Source organism: Triticum urartu, chromosome 6A (genome assembly GCF_056163025.1).
Source record: "Triticum urartu cultivar PI428250 chromosome 6A, HENAU_Tu73, whole genome shotgun sequence".
NCBI classification, from domain to species: Eukaryota; Viridiplantae; Streptophyta; class Magnoliopsida; order Poales; family Poaceae; genus Triticum; species Triticum urartu.
Window position 1 is genome coordinate 68,764,665 of NC_141878.1, and position 25,568 is coordinate 68,790,232.

Below are 25,568 nucleotides of genomic sequence, written 5' to 3' on the forward strand. Positions count from 1 at the left end.
GGAAAGACCTAGAGGTCCGCTCCTCAATCGACGTGATGCACGTGACGAAGAACCTTTGCGTGAACCTGCTAGGCTTCTTGGGCGTGTATGGGAAGACAAAAGATAAACCTGAGGCACGGGAGGACCTGCAACGTTTGCACGAAAAAGACGGCATGCCTCTGAAGCAGTATAAAGGTCCTGCCAGCTACGCTCTTACGAAAGAAGAGAAAGAAATCTTCTTTGAATGCCTGCTCAGTATGAAGGTCACGACTGGCTTCTCGTCGAATATAAAGGGAATAATAAATATGCCAGAGAAAAAGTTTCAAAACCTAAAGTCTCATGACTGCCACGTGATTATGACACAACTGCTTCCGGTTGCATTGAGGGGGCTTCTACCGGAAAACGTCCGATTAGCCATTGTGAAGCTATGTGCATTCCTCAATGCAATCTCTCAGAAGGTGATCGATCCAGAAATTGTACCAAGGCTAAGAAGTGATGTGGCGCAATGTCTTGTCAGTTTCGAGCTGGTGTTCCCACCATCCTTCTTCAATATCATGACGCACATCCTAGTTCATCTAGTCGACGAGATTGTCATCCTGGGGCCCGTATTTCTACACAATATGTTCCCCTTTGAGAGGTTCATGGGAGTCCTAAAGAAATATGTCCGTAACCGCGCTAGGCCAGAAGGAAGCATCTCCATGGGCCATCAAACAGAGGATGTTATCGGGTTTTGTGTTGACTTCATTCCTGGCCTTAAGAAGATAGGTCTCCCTAAATCGCGGTATGAGGGGAGACTGACTGGAAAAGGCACTCTTGGAAGAGAGTCAATAATATGCAGGGACGGATATTCTTGGTCTCAAGCACACTAAACAGTTCTACAAAACTCTACCTTGGTGACCCCGTATGTCGATGAACACAAGAACAGTCTGCGCTCCAAACACCCGGAGCAGTGCGACGACTGGATTACATGTGAACATATCAGGACTTTCAGCAGTTGGTTGGAAACACGTCTCAGAGGTGACAACACTGTTTGTGATGAGTTGTACTTGTTGTCCAAGGGACCATCTTTGACTGTATTGACTTACAAAGGATACGAGATGAATGGGAATACATTTTACACGATCGCCCAAGATCAAAAGAGCACCAACCAAAACAGCGGTGTCCGCTTTGATGCAGCAACCGAGAGCGGAAAGGACACATATTATGGTTACATAGTGGACATATGGGAACTTGACTACGGACCTGTTTTGAAGGTCCCTTTGTTTAAGTGCAAATGGGTCAATCTGTTAGGCGGCGGGGTACAGGTAGACCCACAGTACGGAATGACAACAGTGGATCTGAAAAATCTTGGGTACACTGACGAACCGTTCGTCCTAGCCAATGATGTGGCACAGGTTATCTATGTGAAGGACATGTCTACCAAACCGAGAAAAAGAAAAGATAAGGAAGCGAATACATCATACGATGAGCCAAAGCGCCACATAGTTCTTTCAGGAAAAAGGGACATCCTGGGAGTGGACGGCAAGACAGACATGTCTGAAGATTATGAAAAGTTTCATGAAATTCCTCCCTTCAATGTCAAGGCTGACCCAAGCATCTTGATAAACAATGAAGATTATCCATGGTTACGGCGCAATAAGAAAATGACACAAGCGAAGAAAAAGTGAAGACTTTCTCCCGCAACTAGTATGATGATACCATGCCAACTTTGTAACACACGAACATGCTACCATTGTCCGTTTTGTACATGCACATGCTATGTGGGTGAAATTATGATACCATCCCAACTTTCAACTTTTTCAGAGTTCATTTGAAATGCTTTCATGTCTTATGGTTCAAGGTTTTATGTGTTGAGGCAAATGGATCAATATGTCAGGAGGCGGGGTACAGGTAGACCCACAGTACGGTATGACAACAGTGGATCTAAACAATCTTGGGTACACAGACGAACCATTCGTCCTAGCCAATGATGTGGTGCAGTTATTGTCCGAAACTTTGATACTTCGAAAGTGATTGTCCATTTTGTACACGAAGTGCATCAAGTTTTTGTCGTAACCCTCTCTACTTTTTGGAACATGCTATGTGGGTGAAATGATGATACCATGCCAACTTTCAACCTTTTCAGAGTTCATTTTAAATGCTTTCCAATTTCAGGGTCATTTAGCTCAAAGAATGAATTAATAGCAAACAGAATGAACTACAAAAATTTTATGAAAAATAAAAACAATCAATTAAAATATTATGCTATGATCAACTAAAATAAAACTATAATATTCTTCAATAGCAAAAAGAATATAATTTTTGTGACCTAAAATAAACTATAAGTATTTAATTGTAAGTATAAATAAAAAATAAATAGCAAAAAATAAAAAAAATTCTATTTTTATAGTAAAGTTATTCATAAACTAGTGATTCACACAAATTTTAAAAAATACAAATTTAAACTATTCAAAATTTTAAAACTAATGACACTAACAGAAAGTTTATAATTTTTGTGACCTAAAATCAAAAAGAAATCACTAAAAAACTATAAGTATTTAGTTGTAAGTATAAATAAAAAATAAATAGAAAAAATTCTATTTTTATAGTAAAGTTATTCATAAACTAGTGATTCACACAAATTTTTTAAAATTCAAATTTAAACTATTCAAAATTTAAAACTAATGGCACTAACAGAAAGTTTATAATTTTTGTGACCTAAAAGCAAAAAGAAATCACTAAAAAACTATAAGTATTTAGTTTTAAGTAGAAATAAAAAAATAAAAAACCAAAAAAAATGTAGAAATAAAAAATAAAAAACCAAAAAAATGCCACCTACTGGGCCTCCATGGCCTGAATACGACTAGAAACCCTACATGGGCCAGGATTCAGGCCCACAGAAGGCCCAATAGGCCCACAGGCAGTAGCAAGTTTAGGCCCGAAAGCCTGCATAAGAGAGGAGCTCGAATGGGGAGGCACACCAGCGCTTATAAACAAGTGCCGGCGCCCTTTAGCTAGCGAGGTGGGACTAAACTTTCGGCCACGCTAGCGCCAGCACAAGGCCATTGGTCCCGGTTGGAGGCACCAACCAGAACCATAGGGGGGGCATTGGTACCGGTTCGTGGCACCAACCGGGACGATTGCCCCCCCCCTATGGTCCCGGTTCGAGCCACCAACCGGGACCAAAGGCCTCCGCTTCCCGCCCTTTCGGCTGCTGAAAAGAGACCTTTGGTCCCGGTTGGTGGCACCAACCGGGACCATAGGTAGGCATTCGTCCCGGTTCATGCCACGAACCGGGACCATTGCTCTGGGTATATAAGGTAGCACTTGTGAAAATTTCGCCAACCGCTCCCATTCTCCCCGACGCCGCCAGGCCGTTCGTCGTCGTCATCGCCGCCCCGAGCCCGTCGTCGCCCGCTCCCCGTCGCCGTCGCCCCGCGCCGCCGCAGGCCTTCTTCCCGTCGCTGCGTGCGCCGTCGCCGGCCTCCTCCTCGTCGCTGCGTGCGCCATCTCCGCCCCCTCCCCGTCGCCCCGCGCCGCGTCGCCAGCCTCCCCCGCGCCGTCGCTGGCCTCCTTCCCCGTCCCCGGCCTCCTCCCCGTCACGCCCCCAGTGAGCTCCCCCCTGCCCATCGATCCTTGTCGCTCTGACCATCGTCGCCGCCGCCGCTGCTCTTTGTGTGTGATAAATTTTTTCATATGTGTATATGTACATGCTCATATGTATTTGGATTTGGCTATGTATGTATGTATATGCTCATATGTATGTATGTATGTATGTATGTATATGCTCTCTGTATATGGATTTGGTTATGTATATGCTCTCTGTATATGCTCATATGTATGTATGTTCATATAGCATTTTTTCTATATATGAATTATTTTTTTGTTCATGGATATATGCTAAAGAAAACGAGGGGGGTGATAGATGATGATGAGGGGTCGAGAGGGGGACCAGAGGTCGAGAGGGGTCGAGGGGAGAAAAAAAATGTTATCAGGGACGAGGGTCGTCGAGGGGTCGAGAGAGGGACGAGGGGTCGAGAGAGGGACGAGGGGTCGAGAGGGGTACGAACCGGGACCAATACTCTGTGTATATAAGCAGGACTTAGAAAGAAGAAGAGGAGAGGAAGAAGAGGAGAAATAAATAAGAAGAAGAAAAAAGAAGAAAAAGAAGAGGAGAAGAAGAAAGGAATAGTGGAGAAGAAGAGAAAATAGAATATATTCTATTTTTTCTTCTTCTCCACTATTCCTTTCTTCTTCTCCTCTTTTTTTCTTCTTTTTTTTCTTCGATCTTCTCCTCTAGCTATTCCTTTCTTCTTCTCCTCTTTCTTCTTCTTCTTCTTCTTCTTCTTCTTCTTCTTCTTCTTCTTCTTCTTCTTCTTCTTCTTAATTTTTATCGGGAACGAGGGTGTCGAGGATCGCCGAGGGGTCGAGGGTCGGGAACTAGGGTAGAGGGTCGAGGGTCGTTAAGGGGTCAAGGGTCGAGGGTTTCAGGGTCGAGGGTTCGAGGGTTCTATAGGGTCGAGGGATCGAGGGTCGAGGGTTCCAGGGTCGTCTAGGGGTCGAGGGTTCCAGGGTCGTCGAGGGTTCGAGGGGTCGAGGATCGCCGAGGGGTCGAGAGAGGTTTCCTAGTGTCAAAGTATTGAAGAAATCCATGGCTTCATCATTAGCCGGAAGTAACCAGGGCATGACGAAGTCCTCCAAAGTTATTTTGGAATGGTGTCCCGGATAGGATAATTTGCCTTTTTGTATGAATTTCAGCAAAGGCCTTCCAAATAACGATATTTGGAAGGTTCTTGCTGAACTTTGTACCAAAAAGCGAATTATCCTATATAGGACTCCGTTCCAAAATAACTTTGGAGAGCTTCGTACCATCATGCACCTGTTACTTTCGCCTAATGATGAAGACATGGTTTTGTTGAATCCTTTGACACTAGGCAACCTCCCGACCCCTCGGCGATCCTCTCGAACATGAGAGGAAGAAGAGGATCGCCGAGGGGTCGAGGGTTCCAGGGTCGTCGAGGGTTCGAGGGGTCGAGGATCGCCAAGGGGTCGAGAGAGATATTTCCTAGTGTCAAAGTATTGAAGAAATCCATGGCTTCATCATTAGCCAGAAGTAACCAGGGCATGACGAAGTCCTCCAAAGTTATTTTGGAATGGTGTCCCAGATAGGATAATTTGCCTTTTTGTATGAATTTCAGCAAAGGCCTTCCAAATAACGATATTTGGAAGGTTCTTGCTGAACTTTGTACCAAAAAGCGAATTATCCTATCTAGGACTCCATTCCAAAATAACATTGGAGAGCTTCGTACCATCATGCACCTGTTACTTTCGCCTAATGATGAAGACATGGTTTTGTTGAATCCTTTGACACTAGGCAACCTCCCGACCCCTCGGCGATCCTCTCGAACATGAGAGGAAGAAGAGGATAAAAAAAGAAGAGGAAGAAGAAAAAAAAGAGGAGAAGAAAGAATAGAGGAGTTCTTCTCCTCTATTCTTTCTTCTCCTCTTTTTTTCTTCTTCTTCCTCTTTTTTTATCGGGAACGAGGGTCGTCGAGGGACATAGATGTAGTGTCGTCGTTGTGGATATATACCCCCTCCTGATAGCTTCAACACGTGGGTGGGTCGATATTACACCCTCCTTGAAGCGTTCTCGAGGCCACCCCAAACCCTTGAAGGGTTGTCGAGGCCACCCCAAACCCTAGAGAAGCAGCATCGAGGCCACTAATTAATATATATGATTCCTTACTATGATTAGGTAGCTAGTTCTATGTTTGCCACTAATATATCCATCTATCATGTTTGAATAATAATTGCCATGTTGTAAATATTTGTAGAAACTATGGACACCGCCCGAGACGAAGCAAAAGAAGCGTTGTTGAGGGACATAATCGCAGAGGAAGTGATGCCGTCTCGTTGTTTCTCAACGACACTGATGTTCTGGAAGGAGAGGGTGAAGAAGCTGGCTACGGTGACCTAATGCCGGTGCAAGAAGAAGAACATGAGGACGGCTCCGGTGACCCAATGCCGGTGCAAGAAGGAGACCGTGATGACGGCTCCGGTGACCGAACCGAGTCCGGCCAGGTATATATATTAGTTAAGCCTGTGCTGACTAGCTGATTGATGCATTCATTATTTTGGTATGTACACATATTAATTAAGTATTTGTTCTTTTTTCTAGCCCTCCGGATCGAGCACAACTTCGTTAAAGAGACGAGGCCCGAAGAAAAAGTTGAGCTCGGATGAAAATTTTGAGATCATAGCAATCGCGCCCGATGGCCAACCGATTGAACCCATCCGAACAAAGAACGCATTTGTTGCTCAATGCGGGGTTCTGGTTAGGGACAAGATCCCGATAAGCATCCAACAATGGTTTAAGCCGGCTACAGAAGACCCTGAGGTGTCTTATGTCAATGATATGCAGAAAAATGATCTTTGGACTGAGCTGAAGTCAAATTTCACCCTACCGCCAGAGGATAATCCAGAGAACCCAGTTAAAGAGCAATTAATCAAGTCTTTTGCTCTTAAGAGGATGGCAGAACTATTCAGAAGGTGGAAGAAAGAGCTGAATAAGTTTGTCGAAAATAATGAGACACCAGAATTCAAGGGCAGATATGAGAAGATCAGAGATCACTGGCCTGCATTTGTGGCCCACAAGACATCGAAAAAGAGTAAGAAGATGTCGGCGACAAACAAGAAAAATGCTGCGAAGAAGAAGCTTCACCATCGCACGGGGTCAGGTGGCTACCTCGTAGCCCGGCCTAAGTGGGCCAAGACTGAGAATGATCTGGTTGATAAAGGGATCGAACCAGAGACAATTAACTGGCCAGACCGTTGCCGGACTTGGTTCTTCGGGGCTGGCGGAACCTTGGACCCTGTAACAGGGAAGTGCATTTCGACGAACGATCAAATGGACATACCCGTCAGGAAGCTTAAGCAGTATATCAAAGCAGCGCAGCAAGGGACGTTCTTTCCAGACAGAGAGAACGACGAGCCCACAATGGCCCTCGGGAATCCTGAGCACCCTGGACGGACACGAGGCACGCCAGGCTCCATTCCGTGGAAGGTTGGGTTTCCGGACGCAGGCGGTTACAAATCCCATGAGAGGAGGAAAAAAGTGCAGCAGACCCAAATGCAGGCGCTGCAAGCAAGGGTAGACGCGATAGAGGAACGAGAAGCAAATCGCAGCAAACGTACTGCCGAAGCTTCCCCCGAAGCTACCCCGCCATCTCAGTGCAGAAGCAGCGTGGCTTCCACCAAGCTGCTTCAGCCAGAGCATGCCTTGACGGCTCCTGCCAGCTATCCCGTGGATGCTATCACGGAGTCTCAAAATTGCCACCTTATGACGCAATGGATGAATATGAAGGTCAAGGTGGCTGTTGGCTCTGTTTATCCTACTGAACCCAACGCAACTTTTCACTACCGGCCGATTCCAGAAGGATATGCTAGGGTGATGGTGGATGAAATAACGGAGGGATTTGCGGACCTCCAGCTTGACCACCCTACCGGTGAAGGGGAGACTCGGCTGGGGTCTGCTCTGAAGACTCCATGACTATGACGGAAGGAGCTCATCAACCTTCCGAACTGGACGCCTCCGCCTCCTCCTCCTTCGGCGAGTCAGGGCACTCCGCCTCCTCCACCGCCTCCTCCTCCGGCGAGTGACGATCAGGGCACTCGACCGGCTCCTTCTCCAGCGCGTGGCGGCACTCCGCCTCCTTCTCTGCCTGCGCTGGCGCGCCCGAGCAGCCAGCCTCCTCCTTCTCCGCCTCGTCAGCAAGGGCGGAAGAGACCTGCCGCCGCTCCGGCTGCTCCGGCGCGTCGTAGTCCTTCTCCTCCGCCTCGTAAGCAAGTAAAGAAGACAACCGCTCCATCTGCTCGGCCGGTGTCTAGCAGTACAGCCAGAGGCGGGAGGACATACAGATTTGGTCCTTCTCTGAAGACTCCAGAGAAGTTACCATACGAGAGGACCCCGGAGGAGAACGCCAAGATCGCACGAACCGAAGTGGATGACTGGTTTCAAATGTTGAAAGCAAAGAGACATCCACTTCCGGAGGAGAAGGTAGATCCGGTGAAAGCGAAGCGCACTCTGGTTGCCCTGACAAAACCACCGAAGTCTCCGCTGAAAGGAAACTATGAGCGCATTATTGTAAAGGAATTTGCCGAAGCAGAGCGGTCGGGAAGTACTGTCAGTGATCAAAGGCTGAAAGAACGACGAGCTGGGAAACAAATTGCCCAGCTCGGCGAACAAGCGAAGCAATCGTGCCCCCCGCTCAAGGTGCCTATCGACAACGTCGCTAATGATCCGAGGATGGTTCCCGGTTATAGCAATCTTGCAGATTACCTGCCCGACGATGTACATTATGAACCCATGGACGTGCAGATACAAAGATACGAGTACGGGAAGCCTCTCGTCAAAGATGAAAGATCTCTATCAACGATGATGCGAAGATTGCATGATTGGTACTTGAAAATCTGCAGAGACTCTGGGGGGAGGAGTACTTTGTATGTGAAAGTTAAAAAGGAGCATGACCTCATTGGAATTGAACTGTTGCCTGTTCCATTTGAGGAGTTCTATCAGTTTTTCAATCAATTGGCCCTCGATAAAACAACGGTCGCCTGCTACTGTCTGTAAGTAGTACTACTTCTGTCATTAAGTCTCTCTATATAGCTCAGCTCTTTCATTGCATGTATTTATAATCATCCTCACTATATTATGCAGATTGAAGATCGCCGAATTGAAGAAAAGACAAGTCGGTGATATTGGGTTCATTAACACATATCTCATAGATGCAACTCAGGTTAAATTTCATGCCGCAGCTACCGAGGCCAACTTGCTACGATCGTTCGTAATAAATGAAAACAAAGATATAATATTCTTTCCTTACAACTTCAAGTGAGTGTTACTATCTTGTGCGTATTCGGTTTCCCTTATATATTAGTCAAGGTTATAGTAATGTAATTGATGAGTTATGCATGCGTGTGCAGTTTCCACTATATTCTCCTAGAGATTAAGCTTGAGCAGGGACTAGTAACCGTCTTAGACTCAAGACGAAAAGATCCCCAGGACTATGCAGACATGACTCAAATACTCGAGAAGTAAGTTAAATCGATCATTATCCACCATATCAGCAACTTTGTTCATTTCCTGATATATCAAGTAATTGTTTTCTTTATCCGGCAGGGTTTGGAGAAAATTCACTAGAAAAGCTCCGGGACTGCCGAAGGAGCTGCAATTTAGACACCCGAAAGTAAGTACTATAGTAGCATGTTCCGCGCATCTACTAGTCATTCAAGCGCTAGTTTCATCAATACCATTTGGCATTCTTACTTATCAGTTTGATTGACCTCTATTTCTTGTAAAGTGGTTGTGGCAGGAACAAGGGAATGATTTCTGTGGATACTACGTTTGCGAGTCCATCCGCCACACGACCTGTGAGCGGGGCTACACTAACGAACAATATGAAGTACGTAAATAACAACATTCACAATTTTATTTTATTACCATCATTTGTGTTGAGTTTCATTCATTCATATATATATGTATTGACCCCCTTCTTTAAATTAGATGTTTCGGAACCGGGATGAACTCCTAGCACCAGCTCGCATGCGAGCAATTCAAGAGGAATTGGCAGCATTCTTTCTTGACCACGTGACCCCTGAAGACGGAGAATTCTATGTGGACCCTGAGTCCGTATGATTATATTTGTAAGAGATAATTATTGTATATATGTAGCCGGTAGTGTCGGATAGATATACGAGAACTTGTTGTTCGACCAATCTCTCGGAGAAGGAGAGGTGGTCGATATCACTTCTCTCTGTATGCATATATGTTGATGACGATCTTCTGTTTCCTTCGTTTGCTTACTAGCTAGCTAGCGTGTCTAGTCCTCTCTATACGTATGTATAGTACGTAGCGTCGACCAAGCACGGACATAAGAGAGGACACTTCTCTCTATTAATTATAGCTAGCTAACACAATATATGAAACACCTAAATTAACCTCCCAAAACCCCCTCTTTCAAAAAAAAAACAAAAACCCCAGCCACAGAAATGCTGACGCGTGGATGCCTATTGGTCCCGGTTGGTGCCACCAACCGGGACCAAAGGCCCTCCTGCCTGGGCTCCGCGCACAGGCCACGTGGAGGCCCATCTGTCCCAGTTCTGGATTGAACCGGGACTAAAGGGACAGGGCATTAGTACCGACCCTTTAGTCCTGGTTCAGGAACCGGGACAAAAGGCCCTTACGAACCGGGACAATAGGCCCTTTTTCTACTAGTGCAAGCACGGAGAAAGAGGGGTTATGATGGAAGACAATGAAGAAGAAGAGGATGACGACAACTATCCTGGCCATGTGTTCCCTGAATACGATGATACAACAATGGGGGAAGAAGCTGAGCCGGTAATGCGGGAAGAAGCTGAGCCGGCAATGCAGGAAGAAGTTGAAGAAGAGGCATCAGATGAGCCCGTTGATGATCTAGGTCGGTCCATTGCCGATGCAAAGAGAAACTGCGCAAGTGATTTGGAGAAGAAGAAGTTGCAGCGCATGTTAGAGGATCACAAAAAATTGTTGTACCCGAATTGCGTAGGTGACAAGAAAAAGCTGGGCACCACACTGGAATTGCTGCAATGGAAGGCAGAGAATGGTGTATCTAACAAGGGATTTGGAAAGTTGCTGGTAATGATAAAAATATGCTTCCAAAGGACAACGAATTGCCTGAGAGTACGTACGAAGCAAAGAAGGCTGTCTGCGCTCTAGGGTTAGAGGTGCAGAAGATACATGCATGCCCTAATGATTTCATCCTCTACCGTGGTGAGTACGAGGATTTGAACGCTTGCCCGGTATGCGGTGCATTGCGCTATAAGATCAGTCGCGATGACCCTGGTGATGTCGAGGGCGAGCGGCCCAGGAAGAATATTCCTGCCAAGGTGATGTGGTATGCTCCTATAATACCACGGTTGAAATGTTTGTTCCAAAACAAAGAGCATGCCAAGACGATGCGATGGCACAGAGAAGACCGTAAGAAAGACAGAAAGTTGAGAGTACCCGCTGATGGGTCGCAGTGGAGAAAAATCGAGAGAAAGTACGGGAAGGAGTTTGCAGATGACGCAAGGAGCATATGGTTTGGTCTAAGCGCAGATGATATTAATCCTTTTGGGGAGCAGGGCAGCAACCATAGCACCTGGCCTGTGACTCTATGTTTGTATAACCTTCCTCCTTGGTTGTGCATGAAGTGGAAGTTCATTATGATGCCAGTGCTCATCCAATGCCCTATGCAACCCGGCAACGATATTGATGTGTACCTAAGGCCATTAGTTGAAGAACTCTTACAGCTGTGGAATGGAACATGTGTACGTGCGTGGGATGAGCACATGGGGGAAGAATTTGACCTAAAGGCGTTGCTGTTTGTGACCATCAATGATTGGCCTGCTCTCAGTAACCTTTCAGGACAGACAAATAAGGGATACCGCGCATGCACGCACTGTTTGGATGATACCGACAGTATATATTTGGCTAATTGTAAGAATAATGTGTACCTGGGACATCGTCGATTTCTTTCGAGCAGGCATGCCGTAAGAAAGAAAGGCAAGCATTTCAAAGGTGAGGCGGATCACCGGACGAAGCCTCGCCACCGTACTGGTGCTGATGTACATGATATGGTCAAGGATTTGAAGGTAGTCTTTGGAAAGGGTCCTGGAGGACAACTTGTTCTGAATGACGCTGACGGACACGCACCCATGTGGAAGAAGAAATCTATATTTTGGGACATGCCCTATTGGAAAAACCTAGAGGTCCGCTCCGCAATCGACGTGATGCACGTGACGAAGAATCTTTGCGTGACCCTGCTTGGCTTCTTGGGCGTGTATGGGAAGACAAAAGATACACCTGAGGCACGGGAGGACCAACAACGTATGCACGGAAAAGATGGAATACATCAGGGTCATGCCAGCTATGCTCTTACCAAAGAAGAGAAGGAAATCTTTTTTGAATGCCTGCTCAGTATTAAGGTACCGTCTGGCTTCTCGTCGAATATAAAGGGAATAATAAACATGGCAGAGAAAAAGTTCCAGAACCTAAAGTCTCATGACTGCCACGTGATTATGACGCAACTGCTTCTGGTTGCATTAAGGGGGCTTCTATCGGAAAACGTTCGATTAGCCATTGTGAAGCTATGTGCATTCCTCAATGCAATCTCTCAGAAGGTAATCAATCCAGAAATCATACCAAGGTTAGAGAATGATTTGGTGCAATGTCTTGTCAATTTCGAGTTGGTGTTCCCACCATCCTTCTTCAACATCATGACGCACGTCCTAGTTCACCTATGTGAAGAGATTAACGTTTTGGGTCCTGTGTTTCTACACAATATGTTCCCCTTTGAGAGGTTCATGGGAGTCTTAAAGAAATATGTTCATAACCGTGCTAGGCCAGAAGGAAGCATCTCCAAGGGCCATGAAAATGAGGAGGTCATTGAGTTTTGTATTGACTTTATTCCCGACCTTAAGCCGATTGGTGTTCCTGAATCGCGGCATAAGGGCAGACTGGATGGAAAAGGCACGCTAGGAGGGGATCAAATAATATGTATGGACGGACATTCTCTCACTGAAGCACACTACACAGTTCTACAGAATTCCGCCTTGGTGGCTCCGTATATGGACGAACACAAGAATTTTCTACGCTCCAAACACCCGGAGCGGTCTGATGACTGGATTACACGTGAACAAACCAGGAGTTTTCACCAGCTGGTTGCAGACACGTACCATGCATGACGCCTCTATTGAAGATGACCTGTACTCGCTGTCCCAGTTACCATCTTTGAATATAATGACTTTCAAAGGGTACGAGATAAATGGTAATACATTTTACACGATCGCCCAAGATAAGAAGAACACCAACCAAAACAGTGGTGTCCAATTTGATGCAGCAACCAAGACGGGAAAGGAAACATATTATGGTTATATACATGACATATGGGAACTTGATTATGGACGTGGTTTGAAGGTCCCTTTGTTTCGGTGCAAATGGGTCAATATGACACGAGGCGGGGTAACGGAAGACCCGCAGTACGGAATGACAACAGTGGATCTCAACAATCTTGCGTATGCAGAAAAATCATTCGTCCTAGCCAATGATGTGGCACAGGTTTTCTTTGTGAAGTACATGTCTACCAAGCCGAGAAAAAGAAAAGATAAGGAAGCGAAAGCATCATACGATGAGCCAAAGCGGCACATAGTTCTTTCTGGGAAGACAAACATCGTGGGAGTGGATGACAAGACAAACATGTCATGAGATTATGAAAAGTTTGATGAAATTGCTCCATTCACAGTGAATATTGACCCGAGCATCCCATTAAATGATGAAGATTTTCCATGGTTACGGCGCAAAGGGACACACGCGAAGAAAAAGTTTCACACCCAAAGATCTGAGATGTGATCGGCTTCACTATCATCACTTTCTTCTGTGTTTCACACCCAGGAGGGAATCTCTATAATAGTTAGGATAGTTATGTGTTTTGGCATTTGAAACGCGAAGAAATTTTATGTGCAAACAAATTCTTTCATGCATTCACTGATTTTATTAGCTAAATTGAAAAACACTTCAAATGAACTCCGAAAAGGTTGAAAGTTGGCATGGTATCATAATCTCACCCACATAGCATGTGCAAAAAAGTAGAGAGGGTTACGACAAAAACTGGATGCACTTCGTGAACAAAATGGACAATCCCTTTCGAACCATCAGGGTTTTGGACGAAAACTCATCTGTTACAAAGGCATTTCATTTTTTAAATAACCTAAGCATTACCAAATTGAATATAATGATAAAACACACTAATATTAAACATAATAAAAAAGAATCACTGAAAAATGTATTTTTAAAGTTAAGTTATTCAGAAACTAGTGATTCACACAAATTTCATATAATTTAAAATTTAAACTATTCAAATTTGAAAACTACCGGCACTAACTGAAAGTTTCTAATTTTTTATACGCAAAGCAAAAATATTCACAAAGAGACTCTAAATACAGCAAAAAACAACTAAAAATAAATAAAACAAAATAAATAAAGCAGAAAAGAAAAAACTAAATGAAAAAAGCCCATCTACTGGGCCACAGCGGCCTGCATACGACTAGAAACCCAAATTCTAATTGGGCCAGGATGCAGGCCCGCTAGCCCAATAGGCCCATCAGGGCACATCAGCAGATGTAGGCCTGGAAGGCCTGCTTAAGAGAGGAGCTCGAGAGAGCTACCGCACTAGGGCTTATAAACCAGTGCGGGCGCCCCTCGGCTAGCGAGGTGGGACTAAACTTACCGCACCGCACCTGCGCCAGCGCACCACCTTTAGTACCGGTTGGTGGCTGGAACCGGTACTAAAGGGTTGGTCTTTAGTACCGGTTCCAGCCACCACCCGGTACTAAAGGTGTGCTCTTCCCGCCGCTTGGCCTGGCCAAATTTGACCTTTAGTACCGGTTGGTGGCTCCAACCGGTACTAAAGGCTCCTCATATATATATAGCACTTACGAAAATTTCGTCAGTTTCCTCCCACTTCTCTCTGCTTCATCGCCGCCGCCCCGTCCCACGCCGTCGCCGCCACCGTCGTGCTGTCCCCGTCGACTCTGCGCTGCCCCCGTCCTCGTCGCGCCGCCCCTGTCGCGCCGTCTGCGTCGCCGGCCCGTCCCCGTCCCCGCACCGGCCCGCGTCACCATCTCCGTCGCCGTCGCCTCGACCTCGCCCGCGCTGTGAGCCTCAGTCCCCCCTCTCCTCCCTCCAATCGCGCGCGCCGCGCGCGCCGCCGGCACCGTCGATCGCCTTGCCTCGCCGTCGCGGGCGTCCCCGTCCCCGCACCGTCGCCTGCACACACAACACACACACATAATTTTTGTTCTATTTTTAGTTTTTAGTTTTCTGTTATTAGTTATTAGTTATTAGTTTTTCTGTATTAATGTAATAGAAATGTTAGTTATATATAGAAATGTTAGTTATATATAGAAATGTTAGTTTTTTCTGTATTAATGTTATAGAAATGTTAAAGAAAAAATTTGTTATAGAAATGTTAGTTTCAGATATGGTCAATGTTTTTTTAGTTTATTATATTTTTAGTTATAAAATTTAGAATTTGCATGTATGAAATCACAATCCATCATTTAAAAAATGTTACTTTACTTTTGCGGCATATAGTATTTGTTGTGGACGATGCCCGACCCGCATCCTCGCCGTCGACCCGTTCGCGACAACGTCCTGCTTCAGAGGACCCATGTCCGGGACTGGGCTCCGCCAGGCTGGCACTGGGAGGTGCTACCTTCAGGGGCGCGACGCTTGGTGAGGAACCCGGCCCCGGTTCCCGTCGTCGACCCTGATCTCCTTTGGTGGCGTTCGCGTGGGCCACTTTTGGTGCGAAGGGAGCCGGCCCCGCCGGAGGTGGTATGTCGCCATGTCAGGGAGGAGGACGAGCACGTCCATCGCTACATGGCTGCTATGGACGTCAGGTTCTCCAATACCTGGCAGGTTCTTCGGGGAGATCACCTGAGCTATGATCCAGTGATGGTTCCTTCACTTTGGTTGTCCACCGCCCGCGCCTCAGGAATCGCGAGTGGCCTAGATTACTCTCTAGTATTCGATCTTTATTAGCTAGCTAGCTAGCTAGTGATGTATTCAATATATAATATTCGAGATGATTTATTCAAGATTATATATATTATTCAAGACGATGTATTCAAGATTATATCTATTATTCGAGACGACGTACTTGAGATTATATTCGATGATGCTTATTATGTACTATGATTGATTCAGTTTTTCATTATTAACTGATTGCATCCATGCATTGTAATTTGAATATATTTCTTTTGGATTAGTTAAATAAAAGCTATGGCGGACAATACCGGCAGAAAGGGAGAAGAGGCCCTGTTCAATATCATACGCAATCCTCGCGGGCCAGATGATGATCAGAATGAAGAAGATTATGACGGCTCCGAATATCTAAACAACACCGGGGAGGGCGATATGATATTTGATCGCGACGACCGAATTGATGAAGTCATGAACTATGAACATGACGAAGAAAATGTTGATCTTGAAACAACGAAGACCGGCGAGGTATATTTATATAAGAAGGCATCTGGTGATCATCACATGTTTTAAATGACTTGAAGATATATTAACGAACCGATCTTTCTTCTTTCAGCCATCCGGATCGAGCAAATCTTCAGGCAGCAGGACAGTACGAGGCCTGAACAAAAAGTTGAAGGAGGGCGTAAAGTACAATATAGAGGCCATCAAACCCAATGGCGAACCATTAGCGCCTAAGAAGATTGCGGACAAGTTCATTTGTCAGTGCGGAGTTCTTGTGAAGGACCAACTCCCGATCTCCCTTCAAGAATGGAGAGAGCCAGCAAAGCCACGTCCAGATCTTACTTTGTCGACGACAGACAAAAAGTTCTGCTTTGGGAAACTCTCATGGAACATTTCACCCTACCAGATCATTTCACAGATGCAGATGTGGAGAAAGTCAAGGACGCTGCTCTTAGGAAGATGGCGGTTGCATTCAACAACCACAAGAAACGTGTATGGGACCAGTACGTGAAGGGAGGAAAGAAGACTCCAGTATTCAAGGGAACACTAGAGAAGCAAAGTGCTCATTGGGACGATTTCGTGAAATTCAAGGAATCGGAATTATCTAAGGAACGACCGAGAATAAACAAGGCCAATGCCGCAAAAAAGGATAAGTTCCATAAGCTGGGGCCAGGTGGCTACGCGGTGGCAATGCCTAAGTGGGATAAGTCTGAGAAAGAGATGGAGGATGCAGGTGTCACTCCAGTTACATTGAGCTGGCCCCCCAGGTGCAGGACTTGGTTCTATGCGCATGGGGGGGAGTTGGACCCGAAGACAGGCTTAGTTTCGAAGAAGACATGTCTGAACAGAGCCGAAGATAAGATACTTGTTGCAATAGAAGAGGCTCGATCGGGGGTGTTCGAGCCCAACAGAGAGAACGACGAGCTTACGCGTGCCCTGGGAAATCCTGAACACCCGGGAAGAACACGAGGCAAGGGCGTTATTCCGTGGTATGAGGGGTTTTCGAACTAGAACACCGACTACAGAAAACATGCGAGAAGGAAGATTGCATAGGAGAAGAAGAGGAAGATGGAGGAGGAGCAGAGGAAGCAGGACTATGAATGCCTTCAAGGCCTAGAATCAGCGCACGCGGACTTGGCAGTCAAATTCCAGCGGCAGTGGGAGCAGATCGACTCACTTAGCCAGCAAAGGGGGTCTCAGCAGCGGCAGCAGCTAGCGGATGATCCAACATTGGATAGCACCGTCCCATCCATGCCGAGAAGCAGCATGGGTTCCGCCCCGGGCGACGCATTGCTGAATAGATACCCCGTGGATGACATCATGGAGAACACTAACTGCGAGCTACACTTCAAAATGAAGAACATATCCATGAAGGTGGCGGACGCCGTTGCTTTTACAAATCCCCCCGAGGCAACCTTCCATTGCAACCCGATTCCAGTGGGCTATACTCGTGTCTTGGTTGATGAGGTGGTGGACCAATATTCGAGGCTAGAGCTTGACATTCCTGGAGGTGACGAGGAGCACACACTGGGAGAGGCCAAACATTGTATCATCCTATGGAGAAAGGATTGCATCATCTTTCGAAGGCCACCGACACCGCGTCAGTCGACTCCTCGTCGAAGTCCGCCACCGAGTCAGCAGATTCCCGCTCCTCCAAGTCCACCAACGTGTCAGGCCACTCCTCCTCCTCCAAGTTCGGCAAAGCGTCAGGCCACTCCTCCTCCAAGTCCGACACAACGTCAGACCACTCCTCCTCCAAGTCCGGCACAACTTCAGGCCACTCCTCCTCCAAGTCCGACACAGCTTCAGGAAACTCCTCCTCCAACTCAGCCACGTCAGTCGTCTCCGCCGCCTCAGCAATCACGAAAGAGAGCCGCCGTAGCTATGGTGCGTAGCGGTACAAGTCGAGGTAGTGCGGGAGGTACAGGCGGAGGCAAGCGATTTCAATATGGTCCAAGCCTCGCGCCTCTTCCGCAGAGGCCTTACGACAAGTCTGAGGAGGAAAACGCAGCCATAGTGAAGGCCCATGTGGAAGCCCATTTTGCACTGAAACCACCACCGCCGCCAAGGGAGAAAGTGCCTGAGGAAAAGATTGACCACTTCATTCGTATGGCTAGAGCACCAGCTCCCAAGCCAGTTGACACAGACTATGAGCGCCACCTCAGGAAGTTAAATCGAGCACGTCTACAGAATGAGGCGAGCTCGAGCTCGAGCAAATTAGCTCGCAAAAGGAGCGGTAAAATCGTTCCCCGGTTGGGAGAACAGGCGGCGCAATCAATCCCCCCGCTTGTTGTGCCAACAACACATGAGAGTACGGGCGCTCAATATTATTGTGGGCAAACCGTTAACATTCCTGGGCTGGGCGATGTGGTAATAACCGAGGAGCATATTGAGCAGACTGAAAGGCTCATGATCACTGTTGGACAACTCCTCGATATCGAGCCCATGTCTCCGCTTAGAGAGGAGGAAATAAAATAGAAATATGTCCGGGGCCAACCTTTGGTCGAGCCAGACAAGGTCAAGAAGCTCCCAATGAGAATGTATGAATTGCATCAATGGTACATGAACATTACCAAGATTTCCAATTGAGAGTCCCTCATGGTGAATGTCAAGAAGGATTATTACTTCCATGAGAAAGCTGTGTCCGTTGAGTATTCAGAACTATTTCTGTTATACAATCAAGACGCACTCAACAAATCTATCGTCAGTTGCTATTGTCTATAAGTGATTTCTTTCTGTAATTTAAGTCTCAAGCTAGCTGTAGTGATCATTTTGATTAATCATTACCTGTAATTATCCTCACTATATTCTTTTCAGTGGTATTATGCAGGATGAAGATGTATGAAATGAAAAAAAGGTGCACGCTATGACATTGGGTTCATTGACCCAAATACCATTAATGAATACACATGGAAATTAGATACATATTATCGAGCAAGTGTAGAGGAAAGCATGCTAGAGTTCTTCAAGCGCCTCAAATACAATGAAGATATAATACTTCCTTACAACTTCCTGTGAGTCACACTGTCTTGTACTACAAATTCTGTTTTTGCTTACTAGCTAGCTACATGTTTTTGCTTACATATATATGCCCACTTAATTAAGACATGCAAATGTGTGTGCATGCAGTTTTCACTGGATCTTGTTAATCATTAAAGTTGATGAAGGAACAGTTGAAGTACTGGACTCACTACTTAAGAAACAAAGTGACTACACAATCGTGAAGGGGATAGTAAACAAGTAATTTCAATCATTATTAACTATATCTCGGCCTATTTAATTAGTTCATCATTTCCGGATAACAACTATTTAATAACCCCTTTATTCATTTTCTTTGTCGGCGGGCAGGGCTTGGGCAAAGTTCATCAACGTCACTCCAGGCCAATGGAAATAAAACCTGAAATGGTATCGACCCAAGGTAAGTAATTAAGTAGTACTAGCTAGCTAGCTGCCATCTCTTTAATTATCATGCTTGATTAATTATTATCTGATCAAATTCTATTCTCGTAAAGACCCTGAAGCAGGCGCCGGGGAATAATCTATGTGGGTACTACGTTTGTGAGAACATTCGCATGATGGCGTCCGAAAGGAGCAGATCTCAAAGACAGGACTGGGTACGTTTGTCACAACATTATTCATAATTTTTACACCATTATCGATATCTAGTCACACAACTAATACACATGCATATTGATCTCCTTCTTAACGGCTCAGAGAGGTGCGGGACAAGCTCCAACCAACGGAGCGCATACAAGCAATTCAAGAGGAAATAGCGGGATTTTAGCTCGACCAGGTCATAGATACGAACGGAGAATACTATTACCCGCTACCGCCCCCATGAACCACTTCCAATTGTCATCGTGCTCCGAAGGCACCAATTAGGCTAATGCCACTGGCTCCGAAGGCACCAATTAGGAGAAATTGTATATAGCTAGCTAATTGTATATATATATATATACATGTGTGTATGTGTGAATTAATGGTGGTTGTGAGACATTCAATGATATATATATGACCGGTTCTACTCGAAATTCTATTTATATATATGCATAACGTGTACAATATGCCGTATCGTAAAATACCAGCAAACGAAAAAGAATTAAATGGAAAACACAAAATTAAATGAAAAAGAAATCATAAACCCAAAATCCCCCAACCTTTTAATACCGGTTGGTGTCACCAGCCGGTACTAAAGGGCTCCCTGCCCCCGGAGCTGGCTCATGCCACGTGGTTGCCCTTTAGCACCGGTTCGTGCGGAACCGATACTAAAGGGGGGGGACCTTTAGTCCCCACACTTTAGTGCCGGTTACCGAACCGACACTAAAGTGCCTTACAAACCGGTGCTATAGCCCGGTTCTGCACTAGTGCATGAACGACCCATCTCACCTTATAGTGATCGAGAGTGCCGCCATAAATCGAGTTTATGCCTGGAAACCCACTCGCCGGAGATAACATGTGCACTAGAAGGTCGAGGAACGAGTGTCCAGGTTGAGTTGGCATGAGGGACGGGAAATTCCTCTTGCATCGCTTGCCGCCAATGGGGATCAGTGAGTGCCGCACGCACGGGCGTCGGGATTGGTGAGTGGGTGCCACACCAGCGCTAGTGACAACATCACTGACGCGCCACTGCTAACTTATGCCTGACCAGTACACTTGGCCCCACACACTTATGGCGTGTGAAAATGTAGACACACCACCAGTAACCGCCCACACCACCGCTTTTTGGGAAAAAAAACTTGTGGGCGTGGATTAAAAGGGGAGTGCCACTAATTAAGTTTGCTTGTGAGAATTTATACACTAGCGAGGCAAGGAGTTTGGTTGCTTCATGTGATGATCTACTCTGAATAATTGGCATGGACTTCGTGTCCTAGGCCATAGAGGGATAGGTGCGCCTTCGTGGCCCGCGTCTTTGTGACCTTAAGACTTTGCGCCAACAATTTAACTGCCGAAGTAAATCTTATGTTTCTGATCCATCTTCCTTTAATCATTTACTAATACCTTGCAAATAAAATTCCATACCTTTATTTGGAAAGACTGCATTTAGGGTGTTCTTAGAGAACAACTAAATTTCCAACTAATGATATAATCTCTATTCACCCCCATCTAGATGCAATACTAGATCCTTCAATAATATTTACACATTTCTCGTTCGTAATGGATCACGAGCATACAACATAGTAACCACTAAAATATAGAGGAAAATTAATCAACTTGATCCCAACAACCGAGGTTTGTAGAGTTGTTCCAGGTGAAGCGGTCATCATCAACGGCTAAGCTTGGGATCCAGTAAATAGCATCACTTGTTGGAATAGCCAATGCAGAATCTAAGGAGTTATTGCTATTAGTCACCATCGCAACACTAGAGGTTGCTGTTCTAGAACCCACCCTGTCTAGATACTCGGCATTTTGAGACCCCGAGCTGATCATGCTTTCATTACTCGCCGGTGTGCATGACGAACTAGGCTTTTCCTCAGGGAATGACGTCAAACCTTCATATGCAGCAAGTGTCATCTCATTTGCCACCACTTCCTCCAATTGATCCCATTGCTCATATGCCATGGAGGCCAATTGGTTCACTTGGGCCTGCAGTTAAGAACAAGGCAAAGCTAAGTGATGACCAAGTTCATATTGCCACAAACTACTTTACGGATGATGTACCTTATGTTCCTGGTGTAGTTGTTGCAAAGAGCATGTCTGGTCTCCAATTCTGGCTGCCAAAATCTCTCCTATGGGGCTGAATATAACATCACACCCTTCAGATTTGAAAACATAGCATTTCCCTCCCATACTACACGTTTTTGCATGATTGAGTGTTGTTCTCCATTGCCGATCTGACATGCCAACGAGCTGAAAATTTGGAACAGATTATAAAAAAAACAATACTATGAAATGTAGTATCTGTATAGTTAAAAATATGATGCTTACGTTTTTTAGCTTATCAGGGTCTATCGTGTGAAGTTTCAAGAAGTCCTGGACATTCTTGATCCCCTCGGACTCCAGTCTCTTATCAATTGGCCCATCTTTTCCGATGTTTTTGAGCCTCCATATATTGTCGGTAAGGATTGGAGGGTAATGCTTCTTGTACACTAGTAAACAAGGTAAATGCATTTTAATGTAGTGTTTACTATTACTCCACATATGTACATGCTAGGGAATATGATATGGCGGAACTCACAGAAAGGCTACGTGTAGTCATGAAACTGACGTTCAACATAAACCTAATCTTAAAGATTGGCTAACCAAGAGAATCATACTTACATTCGCCACGATGATCTTTCACTGTGAAGCTTTCACTCAATGCCTCTTGAATCCTTGGCCCATAATAGCTAGTTGCCATGACGCGCACACCAATTCGGAACCTCCTACTCCTTATCCAACTTGAATTGTCAGTGAAAGCCACATCCTCTATAACAGCCACTCCTTGATTGTTCATTGCTACATTGAGTGTACTACCCACAAGCAGTGGTCTCCTACCCTCTCTGGCCTTCATGATTGCAGCGTTGAACTGATCATTTGTCCACACCATGTCGTCTTCACATCTGAAATCGCCATCTAGGACAAGTACCTCTAGCTTCATTGTTGAAGAGCCTTGGTTAGTGTTTGTTTCTGTGATACGATGGTTGGTTCTAGTATCTATAAGCCAGATTTCAATGGCGTTCTTTGCGGCATCAACTAGCTTGTTGTTGGTGAAGATCGGTAGCATGAGCTTCTTTGCAAAGGAAAGCTTCAACCTAGGCGGAACATCGACTTGTTGGATGGGTGAAGGAAGAGACCTGATGAATGATGGTTGATTTTATCATATAGATATTGCAATCCGATACAACTGAAATTTTTTATGGAACTAGTACATGCATATAATTAATCTTGCTGAAAACTTTTTTCATCGTCAAACATTTTTTTCCAATGTGCGAACTCAAAAAGTAATAGAGTGTTGCTTCTTAATATGTGATGTTTCAAAAAAAAAACTCAATGGTGTTAAATTAAGAGAGCTCTATGAATATGTTGCAACCTATTACTATGTAGAATATGGCTGCGTGTATTGACTGTAAAAATAGTGTGAACAAAGGACATACTGTGTCAAGAATGACAGTATATTGTGTAAAAAAAAGACAGTATATGAACTAAGCAACTGAATACTAGTAGCTCACGATGTAATTAAAGACAGTAAATGTATTATACCTGTATGGTAAGTGATCATGCTGATAAAAGATGTTCTGAATTTCCTCCCGTACCTAAATGTTAACATGAAATAGACACTTAAACATTGCAGTCTAAGCTACTGACGACCGATACTACAACTTAAGGAAACGAAATACATCAGAAATTTGCGAATTCATAAGCAGTTGCTCGCATAAATATGATCAATATTTGTGTAAATGGACTGAATATTTTTGTTATCAGTCATGCAAGAGTGTATGCACCCTAGCTCTTTTCATGCTACCGTGCACTACAGCATATTATGAACAAGCTGAGGCTGAACACAATTTTTCTACTTCTTGGCGGACCTTTTTCTATCTTATTCTTCCTACACTTCCTATAGTGGTGTGTACTTCTCGGTGAACTTGTTTGTCATTTTTCTCTGCACTTCTGTGCGTGGTGTGTACACTCTTTCTGAGATCAAAGATCTGTACCCCCCCAATTCCACACTTCCAATACCAGAACGTCCGCAAGTTGCAGTATGTACTTTGCCACTAATATAACAATCTTACTTCTCTACCAAAATTTCGCACGTGCGTGCATGACTTTCTTTTCACTTGAGTCTTGTACAAAATATTCATCTCTTTCGGATATGTTAAGTTACAAATATCATGATCCCAAGATAGTTTGACCATACTGTTATTCCTCCCCTTGTAGTAACAATTCAACTATTAACGGGCATCCAAAAATTTGGTAGTTTGTTGTGATTTGTGTTTGCACCTACACCATGGAATCTAGCTCACTGGAGTAACTAATCTTTATTTTGTCAAAATTTATTGTTACACCTATCCCTTTTAGAAAAGTGATAGGAATTCGCTATTTCGGAAAATTATCATAATATCAAACGGAGCTATAGAAGATTTAATTAATATCTACGCCATATGTAGAAGTTGATTTAGTGCGTTATTTGATTCTTCAAGAAAAAGTAGGCTAAACAAAGTGAGAACTAAATACATATAGGGTTCTGAATCTTACCACCCTACGAATAACTGGTTCCAAACCAAACACAATTTGTTGGATAGTGTCTGCTGTGACGGCTCTTCTGACGACGCTGCAAAGATGGTCCGGAAAAACTAAAGTAAATATGAAGTTCTTATTTTTTGGGGAAAAAGGCATATACAAAGTTAATTAGCTATCTGGAAAAACACACGTGCAAGCCTGGCATATGGATATGTAGAACGTCTGCGCGTAGAGCATATCATTGGCAACTAAGCTATAAAGTTAATTAAGACAGAGATCTTAGATGGGTTACAACTCTTACTACTACAAACTAGCTTGGGTTTGAGTGAATCTAAAATCGGATTTCATCAGTTTTACAAGAGTTGATGCATGAGATAATGATTAATACATGTAGCTATGATATAAGCTCATGTAGTATTTTCATCTCTTGACCGAAAGATTCTGTTATTAATAACAGGTATCGATTCAGCAAATAAAAGGGGAACAATCGGCTGATCAAATCTCTCGTCACCCGCAGAAAAAAAAAGATCAAATTAATCTATCGTTAATATATGCAGTTGGGTCGATCCAAAGGAAGCAAGGAACAAACACATATGTAGTTGCTAGCTAAAAGAAAGAAGTCAAGCCACCAAATATATAGCTAGGTCAAGTAAACTGAAAATCATTTCAAAACACGACGATAGAGTCGAGTGAAGAGACTAACGATCTGAAGGAGACTGGGGTGGCCGGCCGTATCCGCCTCGCGCCGTGCCGTTGCTGATGATCGTCCCCTCCGCTGCCCTGCTCGTCGTCTTCTTCCCCCCGCGGCCTTCGCACAGACATCTTAGTCTAGATCTCTAACGATCAAAAGAGGGAAACCACCAGGAAGAGCCGAAGAGCTAGGAGATGAAGCTGGCTGCTAGCTAGATGCAGGTAGAAAGCAGGGAGAGAGAAGCATGAAGGAGGCGCCAGAGGCATGGGATGCTCGAAAGGAATGCAGCCTGAAGCCGTATATATAGTGCTGGCCAGCCAGGTCCACGTAGAGAAATTGCTGCGAGCTTTTGTCGTCGACATAAAATAAAACAATTGCGGTGCCAGACGACGACAGAATGCGCCTCGCAGGCTCCGGGAAGGTGGCCGGAAGCCATAGCTAAGCTAGTAGCGCATCGCACTGTTCATCATGTGTGAGCAAGCTAGCTCTAGTCTCTAGAGATTAATTTCAGTGTACATACCAGCCTCCCGGCGGCAACAGTGCACGCGGTGCTGTGCGTCGACAAAGGATACGTGCATGCAGCAACGCAAAAAGTCTTGCTTGGGTTGGTGCAGGGGCAACTTCTCGGCCATGACGAAGAAGACTTGCTCTCTAGTCGTCTCGTGACTCGTCGGTCGGTCGTGCATGTACATACGCGTA

The 25,568-nt window shown here is 45.0% G+C and overlaps 1 protein-coding gene across 1 annotated transcript; it reads right to left on the reverse strand.

The window, feature by feature from the left end:
* Positions 1 to 21,125: 21,125 nt before the first annotated feature.
* LOC125530666 (protein SAR DEFICIENT 1-like) lies at positions 21,126 to 25,127 on the reverse strand. The gene is made up of 7 exons (XM_048695063.2): positions 24,882 to 25,127; positions 24,194 to 24,269; positions 23,201 to 23,253; positions 22,280 to 22,794; positions 21,947 to 22,107; positions 21,680 to 21,868; positions 21,126 to 21,604 (listed from the first exon to the last, which is right to left on the reverse strand). The coding sequence occupies exons 1-7, from the start codon at positions 24,998 to 25,000 to the stop codon at positions 21,224 to 21,226; spliced, it is 1,494 nt and encodes a 497-aa protein (XP_048551020.1). The 5' UTR covers positions 25,001 to 25,127; the 3' UTR covers positions 21,126 to 21,223.
* Between the last annotated feature and the right edge of the window lie 441 nt (positions 25,128 to 25,568).

What these genes read in the sequence shown, in the direction of transcription:
- LOC125530666 (XM_048695063.2), bottom strand. Translation starts at nt 25,000, where the DNA reads ATGTCTGTGCGAAGGCCGCGGGGGGAAGAAGACGACGAGCAGGGCAGC. An exon ending in AACCAGTTATTCGTAGGGTG is followed by an intron (nt 23,254 to 24,193) that starts GTAAGATTCAGA and finishes GTTAACATTTAG; the next exon opens with GTACGGGAGGAAATTCAGAA. An exon ending in CATGATCACTTACCATACAG is followed by an intron (nt 22,795 to 23,200) that starts GTATAATACATT and finishes ATCATTCATCAG; the next exon opens with GTCTCTTCCTTCACCCATCC.